General features: G+C 51.3%; 1 protein-coding gene across 1 annotated transcript; it reads left to right on the top strand.

The window, feature by feature from the left end:
* The first annotated feature begins 1,285 nt into the window (after positions 1 to 1,285).
* Positions 1,286 to 8,582, top strand: LOC142251921 (RNA exonuclease 4-like). Its single transcript, XM_075324969.1, is given in 7 exon segments — positions 1,286 to 1,448; positions 4,950 to 5,168; positions 5,252 to 5,371; positions 5,373 to 5,530; positions 6,667 to 6,820; positions 8,071 to 8,307; positions 8,442 to 8,582. Coding segments are annotated over 7 exon segments (1,143 nt in total). The 5' UTR covers positions 1,286 to 1,334.
* The last annotated feature ends 1,242 nt before the right edge of the window (positions 8,583 to 9,824 follow it).

Here is a 9,824-nt window from a genome sequence, read left to right as displayed (position 1 = left end):
TAGAATACACTAGGGGCATAACGTAAGCACAATATAGACAAAGTATGGAAGTAGGTAGCACCATAGGGCATGATGTGTGACCTGTATGCTGTGTGCCCTGTATGATGTGTTCCGTGTAAGATGTGTGCCCTGTATAACACACTAGGGCATAATGTAAGCACAATATGGACAAAGTATGGAACTAGGTAGCACCATAGGGCACGATGTGTGATCTGTGTGTCCGGTGTGATGTGTACTCTGTATGATGTGTGCCCTGCGTGATGTGTGCCCTGTAGGAAACACTAGAGGCATAACGTAAGCACAATATGGACAAAGCATGGCAGCAGGTAGCACCATAGGGCACGATGTGTGACCTGTATGCTGTGTGCCTGGTGTGATGTGTGCCCTGTATAACACACGAGGGGCATAACATAAGCACTACAATGGCAATATTTTCTTCCATATGGGCATACTAGGTCTCTCTGGGCACTTTTGGACACAATATGGCCCTATATGATATAGCAGAGGCACAATATGGCTGTATTTTCCTCTATATGGGCAGACTGTGGCTCTCTATCCACTTTTTGACACAATGTAGACACAGTATGGCCCTATATGACCTAACAGAAGCACAATATGGCAGTATTTTCCTCTGTGTGTGCAGACTGTGGCTCTTTGGCACTTTTTGGCTATGTTCACCGGCTCTATGTAGCACACGAGCTTCATGGGGGCAGTACGTGGGCAATGCAGGTACTCTATATGGTATTATTACTATATTATCCTATGCAGATATAAGTTATTTGGCAAAGTCTAAAAAATAAAAACATTTTGGCTGTATTTTCCTCATACAGTTGTGATGTAGAAGGAAACTCTGCCCCAGACACTGTCTCCAGTCACACTTCCTGACCACAATGTATTGTTACCCCCAATATATCAGCAGCAGGAGCAGCGCCCAATCAGCCGCGTGCAGCCATCACTCCCATTCTCTTCAGCGTTGCCCTGTCATCTCCACAATGGCCGGCAGGTGGCGGGTGTCTGCAAGCAAATGAGCGCGCATGTCAAGAAAAAAAAGAATAAGCCAACAGCGCATGCGTGCACTCTCCTCACCAGGAACCAAAAGTGTCGTGCTGGTTTCTGTCCGGAGCGGGTTAGGTGACGGCTTCCGGAGTAACCATGCTTCGTGTCCGCTGGGAAAGCATGAAGTTGTGGAGGCGCTGATCCGAGTCACGTGTGAGTACAGTCCCTGCAGCCGCTGACACGTGTATCACAGCCGCTCTGCGCACATCACATTGTTACCTTACATTTTCAGTGGGGGCACATATGTTTAATTTTTTCACTTTTTAGCATTGGTAGCGATGCCCCCCCTATGTACAGTGATCACATTGTATACAGCGCCACTCTGGTCCTTTAGGCTGTGCCTGGTATTACCACCTCATGTCGCAGTGACACAACCAGAACTGGTGCAAATCGTAAGTAATCGGGATCCCTGAGAACTGCCCCTACCCCCGCTATCCCTAAGAACCACCCCCCCTAGCTACCTCTGCTATCCCTAAGAACCACCCCCCCCTAGCTACCTCTGCTATCCCCTAAGAACCACCCCCCCTAGCTACCTCTGCTATCCCTAAGAACCACCCCCCCCTAGCTACCTCTGCTATCCCCTAAGAACCACCCCCCCCTAGCTACCTCTGCTATCCCTAAGAACCACCCCCCCCTAGCTACCTCTGCTATCCCTAAGAACCACCCCCCCCTAGCTACCTCTGCTATCCCTAAGAACCACCCCCCCTAGCTACCTCTGCTATCCCTAAGATACCACCCCCCCCTAGCTACCTCTGCTATCCCCTAAGAACCACCCCCCCTAGCTACCTCTGCTATCCCCTAAGAACCACCCCCCCCTAGCTACCTCTGCTATCCCTAAGAACCACCCCCCCCTAGCTACCTCTGCTATCCCTAAGAACCACCCCCCCCTAGCTGCCTCTGCTATCCCTAAGAACCACCCCCCCCTAGCTACCTCTGCTATCCCTAAGAACCACCCCCCCCTAGCTACCTCTGCTATCCCTAAGAACCACCCCCCCCTAGCTACCTCTGCTATCCCTAAGAACCACCCCCCCCTAGCTACCTCTGCTATCCCTAAGAACCACCCCCCCCTAGCTACCTCTGCTATCCCTAAGAACCACCCCCCCCCTAGCTACCTCTGCTATCCCTAAGAACCACCCCCCCCTAGCTACCTCTGCTATCCCTAAGAACCACCCCCCCTAGCTACCTCTGCTATCCCTAAGAACCACCCCCCCCCTAGCTACCTCTGCTATCCCTAAGAACCACCCCCCCCCTAGCTACCTCTGCTATCCCTAAGAACCACCCCCCCCTAGCTACCTCTGCTATCCCTAAGAACCACCCCCCCCTAGCTACCTCTGCTATCCCTAAGAACCACCCCCCCCTAGCTACCTCTGCTATCCCTAAGAACCACCCCCCCCCTAGCTACCTCTGCTATCCCTAAGAACCACCCCCCCCTAGCTACCTCTGCTATCCCTAAGAACCACCCCCCCCCTAGCTACCTCTGCTATCCCTAAGAACCACCCCCCCCTAGCTGCCTCTGCTATCCCTAAGAACCACCCCCCCCCTAGCTACCTCTGCTATCCCTAAGAACCACCCCCCCCCCTAGCTACCTCTGCTATCCCTAAGAACCACCCCCCCTAGCTACCTCTGCTATCCCTAAGAACCACCCCCCCCTAGCTACCTCTGCTATCCCCTAAGAACCACCCCCCCCCTAGCTACCTCTGCTATCCCTAAGAACCACCCCCCCTAGCTACCTCTGCTATCCCTAAGAACCACCCCCCCCCTAGCTACCTCTGCTATCCCTAAGAACCACCCCCCCTAGCTACCTCTGCTATCCCTAAGAACCACCCCCCCCTAGCTACCCTCTGCTATCCCTAAGAACCACCCCCCCCTAGCTACCTCTGCTATCCCTAAGAACCACCCCCCCCTAGCTACCTCTGCTATCCCTAAGAACCACCCCCCCCCTAGCTACCTCTGCTATCCCTAAGAACCACCCCCCCCTAGCTACCTCTGCTATCCCTAAGAACCACCCCCCCCCTAGCTACCTCTGCTATCCCTAAGAACCACCCCCCCTAGCTACCTCTGCTATCCCTAAGAACCACCCCCCCCTAGCTACCTCTGCTATCCCTAAGAACCACCCCCCCCTAGCTACCTCTGCTATCCCTAAGAACCACCCCCCCCTAGCTACCTCTGCTATCCCTAAGAACCACCCCCCCTAGCTACCTCTGCTATCCCTAAGAACCACCCCCCCTAGCTACCTCTGCTATCCCTAAGAACCACCCCCCCCTAGCTACCTCTGCTATCCCTAAGAACCACCCCCCCCTAGCTACCTCTGCTATCCCTAAGAACCACCCCCCCCCTAGCTACCTCTGCTATCCCTAAGAACCACCCCCCCCTAGCTGCCTCTGCTATCCCTAAGAACCACCCCCCCCCTAGCTGCCTCTGCTATCCCTAAGAACCACCCCCCCCTAGCTACCTCTGCTATCCCTAAGAACCACCCCCCCCCTAGCTACCTCTGCTATCCCTAAGAACCACCCCCCCTAGCTACCTCTGCTATCCCTAAGAACCACCCCCCCCTAGCTACCTCTGCTATCCCTAAGAACCACCCCCCCCCTAGCTACCTCTGCTATCCCTAAGAACCACCCCCCCCTAGCTACCTCTGCTATCCCTAAGAACCACCCCCCCCTAGCTACCTCTGCTATCCCTAAGAACCACCCCCCCTAGCTACCTCTGCTATCCCTAAGAACCACCCCCCCCTAGCTACCTCTGCTATCTCCCTAAGAACCACCCCCCCCCTAGCTACCTCTGCTATCCCTAAGAACCACCCCCCCCTAGCTACCTCTGCTATCCCCTAAGAACCACCCCCCCCTAGCTACCTCTGCTATCCCTAAGAACCACCCCCCCCCTAGCTACCTCTGCTATCCCTAAGAACCACCCCCCCCTAGCTACCTCTGCTATCCCTAAGAACCACCCCCCCCTAGCTACCTCTGCTATCCCTAAGAACCACCCCCCCCTAGCTACCTCTGCTATCCCTAAGAACCACCCCCACCTCCCGCTATTCCTGAGAACCGCCCCCTACCTCTGCTATCCTTAAGAACTGCCCCCTAGCTACCTCCGCTATCCCTGAGAACCGCCCACCCTAGCGCCCGCTATCCCTGATCACCGCCTCCTAGCTCCCGCTATCCTTGATCACCGCCTCCTAGCTCCAACTGCCCCCCCCCCCGCAAGGATCGCTGCTGCGTGAAGCACATGTGATGTCTCGCCAGACTGGATAATCAAAAGAAGAACCATGGATAGCGGGAGGGGGCAGTGCTCAGGGGACAGCAGGAGGAAGGAGGTGGTTCTTAGAGATAGCGGGGAGTAGGGGGTGGGTCTCAGGACTCCAGTTTGGCGGCCGATGGACCAAATCCTGCAAATCAATTTGCACCAACTCTATTCACAACTCTTGGACAAGAGCTACATTTCCCAGCAGCACCTGCTTCTCCTCAGTGCTGCAGGTCCCCTCCTTCTCCTGAGTGACGAGCCCTCAGAGCTGTGGTGACTGGTGAGCGTATATAACAGCACAACTCTGCTATACTAGGCTCAGCCACTTCCACCACAGATATTTGGCACCTAATCTATGTGTAGAGTCATATATTTTTTACATCAGTGATCTGTTGGCTGGTTTCCAGCAGATATCAACAGTCCTGCCACTCTGCTCTACGAACAACGTAGCTTGTTATATCCATTGTGGAAAAAACAGCAGAGCGGCTGCTGACAGATCATTGAGGGAAAACTGGAAATGCCCTACTATTGATGCATATGGCAAAAGATAATCTTTTGCCATATGCATCCACAGCTGCATTTGCAGTTTCAAATGGGTGAAGCAAGTTATGATTGTGGGAAAAACCCTCTAATAGTTATCTTTGTCTTTCCAGCCGGAGATGGCAAAGGCTGCAGTAGCGAAAGACAAAGCCCCTCCAGCCATAAAGGAGAAGAAGATCCTTACCCAGACAAAAAAGAAGAAGAAAAAGAAGGAATTCTGGAAAAATCATCCCAAGATCGCAGCAAAGGACGAGAAGGTTAAGAAAGTGCCGCCCGTTCTACCTCCCCGGACCCCGCAGGAGTTCTCCTCTAACTGGAGAGCGCTACAGGCTGTAAGTGTAAATGTGGGGGAATCTTGTTATATACGAGGAGGATACAATGTCTAGATGTTACCATGTGGATGTTGTGCTTTTAGTTGCTGAAACCAGAGAGCACTAGTCCTGCTCCGGCTTCGACCAAACCCCCGAAAAAGCAGGAGAAGGGCTTGAAAAAGGAAGAAAAAGGGAAGGAAAAAGTTGAGCCAACTGCTGCCCCTAAAAATCAACGGCCATGTGAAGGAGACCCCAGCAATAAAGGAGCCGGTGACCACGGAGAAGAGGAAAGGGACCACGAAGAAGAGAAAATTATTCGAGGAACGTGATAAATGCCACCCGAAAAAGAAGCCAAGTGAGGAAAACGCAGCAGAGCCGCCAAAGTAAGTGCCAAGCTTTATGTCTGATGCTGGGAAAGCTGGGTGACAACCAATCAAATCTTTTTTCTCAAATCTTTTTATTTTTATATAGCGCTAACAGATTCCGCAGCGCTTTACATACATTGGCATCACTGTCCCCATAGGGACTCTAGATTGTGAGCCCCAATCTGTATGTCTTTGGAGTGTGGGAAGAAACCGGAGAACCCGGAGGAAACCCACGCAAACACGGGGAGAACATACAAACTCCTTGCAGATGGTGTCCTTGGTGGGATTTGAACCCAGGACCCCCCAGCGCCCGCAAGACTGTGGTGCTGACCACTGAGCCACCGCAAGACTGTGGTGCTGACCACTGAGCCACCGCAAGACTGTGGTGCTGACCACTGAGCCACCGCAAGACTGTGGTGCTGACCACTGAGCCACCGCAAGACTGTGGTGCTGACCACTGAGCCACCGCAAGACTGTGGTGCTGACCACTGAGCCACCGCAAGACTGTGGTGCTGACCACTGAGCCACCGCAAGACTGTGGTGCTGACCACTGAGCCACCGCAAGACTGTGGTGCTGACCACTGAGGCCACCGCAAGACTGTGGTGCTGACCACTGAGGCCACCGTGCCACCCATAACTAATATGGCAACCTGTAGCAAACCCAGCTGGCTAACATCCTGAATGGCACATAAAGCTCCCTGTGTGGTGCTATAGATAACCAGCCCCTACCATACAACTAGGCACAGAAAGCTATCACGTAATGCATGGGCGGCCATATTGGGTGGCACCCAGCTTTCCCCAGATGCAGATTTTGCGACTGAACAGACATATGATGTACTGGTATGACATATGCCGTCTCTCCGACTGATGCAAGCTCACACGGCGAGCCAGCATTTTTCCCGGCAGATGATGGCTGATTTTAATCACTTCTTTTAAACAGCCGTGGGTGTTAGCGAGCTCCGTATGCAGCTGTTAACCTGTTAAATGCTGCTCTCCGTCTCCAGACCAAGGCATCATATGGCTGGGGACAGAAAAATATGTTATGGCTCTTGGAAGAAAGGGAAAAAAATAACTGAAAATTGCCAGAGATGAAGGAGTTAATCATTAAAAGACATATATTTTACATAATTAATGAGGATTTTTTTTCTTTTCAGGATAGACCTCTGGTTTGATGACGTGGATCCGGATGATATTGAGGCTGCGCTGGGCCCAGAAGCCGGAAGCGTCGCACGGCAGATGCAGGGATTGCCCGAGAAAGCCTCCGATAACGTGGACAGGGTCCTAGTGAAGGACCGGGCGTTCGAGGGGGTAAGTGACCCCCCCCCCCCCCCCCTTCCCCCCATGACTCGCGCTTACTGTACATGACACCTTATATAGGTCCATTTTTTTTTTTTTTTTTTTTTTTTTTTTAGCATGTGTCACACTAGGTACGGGCAAGTACCAAGCGAAAGGAAAGGGAAAACCTTGTGTCTAGGGAAGGGGAGATGGTGACCCCCTGACCAAACCTACTGCTGGTCCCTGGGGTCCCTCACCACCCTAGATAGGTTCTGCACCTATGCACCAAGCTGGATACCTGACCCTAGGTATCCCTAGTGCTGGGTCCCTGGGGGTCCCCTCACCACCCCTAGATAGGTTCCGCACCTATGCGCCGAGCAGGATACCTGACCCTAGATATCCTTACTACTGGTCCCTAAATAGGGAATAGATGGGATGAGCTCTTCGTCAACCCCACTAAACACTATAGAAGACACAACGAGGACACACGGGGGAAATGCATGAAAGACTTATCTACAGATAGCTCGGGTAGAAGTTAAGCAAAGTTTCAGCGATGACACCACAGAGGAGTACAAGCCACCTGCTTGCAACCAGAGCATAAAAATGAATGGAATATCACCAGCACCAGTCCAGGGAAAATGAGAGTATTTAATAATACAGATTATTAGCAGCTGAAGGGAAAGGGATATCCGCAGGGTCCTAAAGGGAAAAGGATGAAAACCCAGCAGAGGAGCTACCTAGTACACTGAATACTAACAGCAGGAACCATAGAAAGTTAGGGAGCATTTTGTGCAGCCAAACGCTGTGACCTTCTATTGCCGGGACACCACAGGACCGTCTGTCACCTGTAACGTGTGAGAAACAATAAACGATAAAAAAAGCGTCTTTATTAAGATTAAATGTAATGTGTATGAAGCAGGGATGTGTCCGGTGACAGCGATGGACGGGCAAGAGGTTATAGGGTTATCCTCACTATACAATATACCATGAATGTCTCATCATTGCAGCCTCCATCTACTGGGGAGAATTGGGGTTCCTTTGTCCACTTCTAAGGTGTTGAGTTGGCAATTCCCATAGACTACAATGGAGGGAGCTCTGATAGTCTCCTTCTCATACTTTTTATGCGGCTGCTAGTCCGCAGGTCTCTAAATAGGGGCTGGGGTCCGACCTCCCACCGTACGCCATAAATATGACTATCTAATGGGAAAGGTGACGTGCACGGACTATAGCCCGGAGGAGCCTGTGACCGTCCGCGCACACTGCTCTCACATCACATGCATTAGCTGCGGGGTCTACACATACGGAGGGGTCCGGACCGACACACCCGGAATGTGACACTGTCCTCGCCTTTCTGTGCCAGACTTACAAGGACCGTCGCCATGGACTGTGAGATGGTGGGAGTGGGCAAAGATGGAGAAGAAAGCGTCCTGGCGCGGGTCTCCATTGTCAACCAGTTTGGGAAATGCGTCTACGATAAGTTCGTGAAACCCACAGAACGCGTCACCGACTATAGGACGGCAGTGAGCGGGGTCCGGCCCCAGGATGTGAAGAACGGTGAGGACAACAGCGGCCATGTCTATCCCTCTATCTATCCCTCTATCTCTCCCTCCCTCTGTCTCTCCCTCCCATCTATCTATCTATCCGTCTCTTGTAGGGGGAAGACTACAAGGTTGTACAAAAAGAAGTCTCTGAGCTCCTGAGAGGCCGTGTCCTCGTCGGCCATGCTATACACAATGATCTCAAGGTCAGTGATGATTTGCACAGAGATTTTCTTATTGAGGCATCTTTTGCCTGATTTGCCATTTTGAGGAGGGGAAACACGTGACAGTGTCTTCATTTCTGGTGGATCCTCATCTACAGTGCCTTGCGAAAGTATTCAGCCCCTTGAATTTTTCAACCTTTTCCCACATTTCAGGCGTCAATCATAAAGATAAAATGTGAATGTTCTGGTGAAGAATCTACAACAAGTGACACAATTGTGAAGAGGAAGGAAATTTATTGCTTATTTTAAACTTTTATAAAAAATAATAAACTGAAAATTGTGGCGTGCAATATTATTCATCCCCTGTAAGTGAATACTTTGTAGCGCCCCCCTTTTGCTGCGATTACAAGCACGAGTCTCTTGGGGTCTGGGTCTATCAGTTTTGCACATGGAGAGGCTGAAATTCTCGGCCATTCTTTGTAAACAGCTGGAGCTGAGTGAGGTTGGATGGAGGCGTTTGTGAACAGCAGTTTTCAGCTCTTTCCACAGATTCTCGATTGGGTTCAGGTCTGGGCTGTGACTTGGCCATTCTAACACCTGGATACGGTTATTTGTGAACCATTCCATTGTAGATTTTGCTTTGTTTGGGATCATTGTCTTGTTGGAAGACAAATCTCTGTCCCAGTCTCAGGTCTTTTGCAGACTCCAACAGGTTTTCTTCAAGAATGGTCCTGTATTCGGCTCCATCCATCTTCCCATCAATTTTAACCATCTTCCCTGTCCCTGCTGAAGAAAAGCAGGCCCAAACCATGATGCTGCCACCACCATGTTTGACAGTGGGGATGGTGTTTTCAGGGTGATGAGCTGTGTTGCTTTTACACCAAACATATCGTTTGGCATTGTGCCCATATAGTGTGATTTTGGTTTGATCTGAGCAGAGCACCTTCTTCCACATGTTTGGGGTCTCCAGGGGCTTGTGGCAAACTTTAAACGACGCTTTTTATGGATATCTTTGAGAAATGGCTTTCTTCTTGCCACTCTTCCATAAAGGCCAGATTTGTGCAGTGTACGGCTGATTGTTGTCCTATGGACAGACTCTCCCACCTCAGCTGTAGATCTCTGCAGATCATCCAGAGTGATCATGGGCCTCTTGGCTGCGTCTCTGATCAGTCTTCTCCTTGTGTGAGGTGAAGGTTTGGATGGACGGCCGGGTCTTGGTAGATTTGCAGTAGTATGATCCTCCTTCCATTTCTATATGATCGCTTGCACAGTGCTCCTTGGGATGTGTAAAGTTGTGGATATCTTTTTGTAACCAAATCCGGCTTTAAACTTCTC

This window comes from Anomaloglossus baeobatrachus, chromosome 9, assembly GCF_048569485.1.
Source record: "Anomaloglossus baeobatrachus isolate aAnoBae1 chromosome 9, aAnoBae1.hap1, whole genome shotgun sequence".
In the NCBI taxonomy this organism is placed as follows: Eukaryota; Metazoa; Chordata; class Amphibia; order Anura; family Aromobatidae; genus Anomaloglossus; species Anomaloglossus baeobatrachus.
The sequence above is the reverse complement of the archived record's forward strand: the minus strand, read 5'-3'. Positions and strand labels throughout refer to the sequence as shown.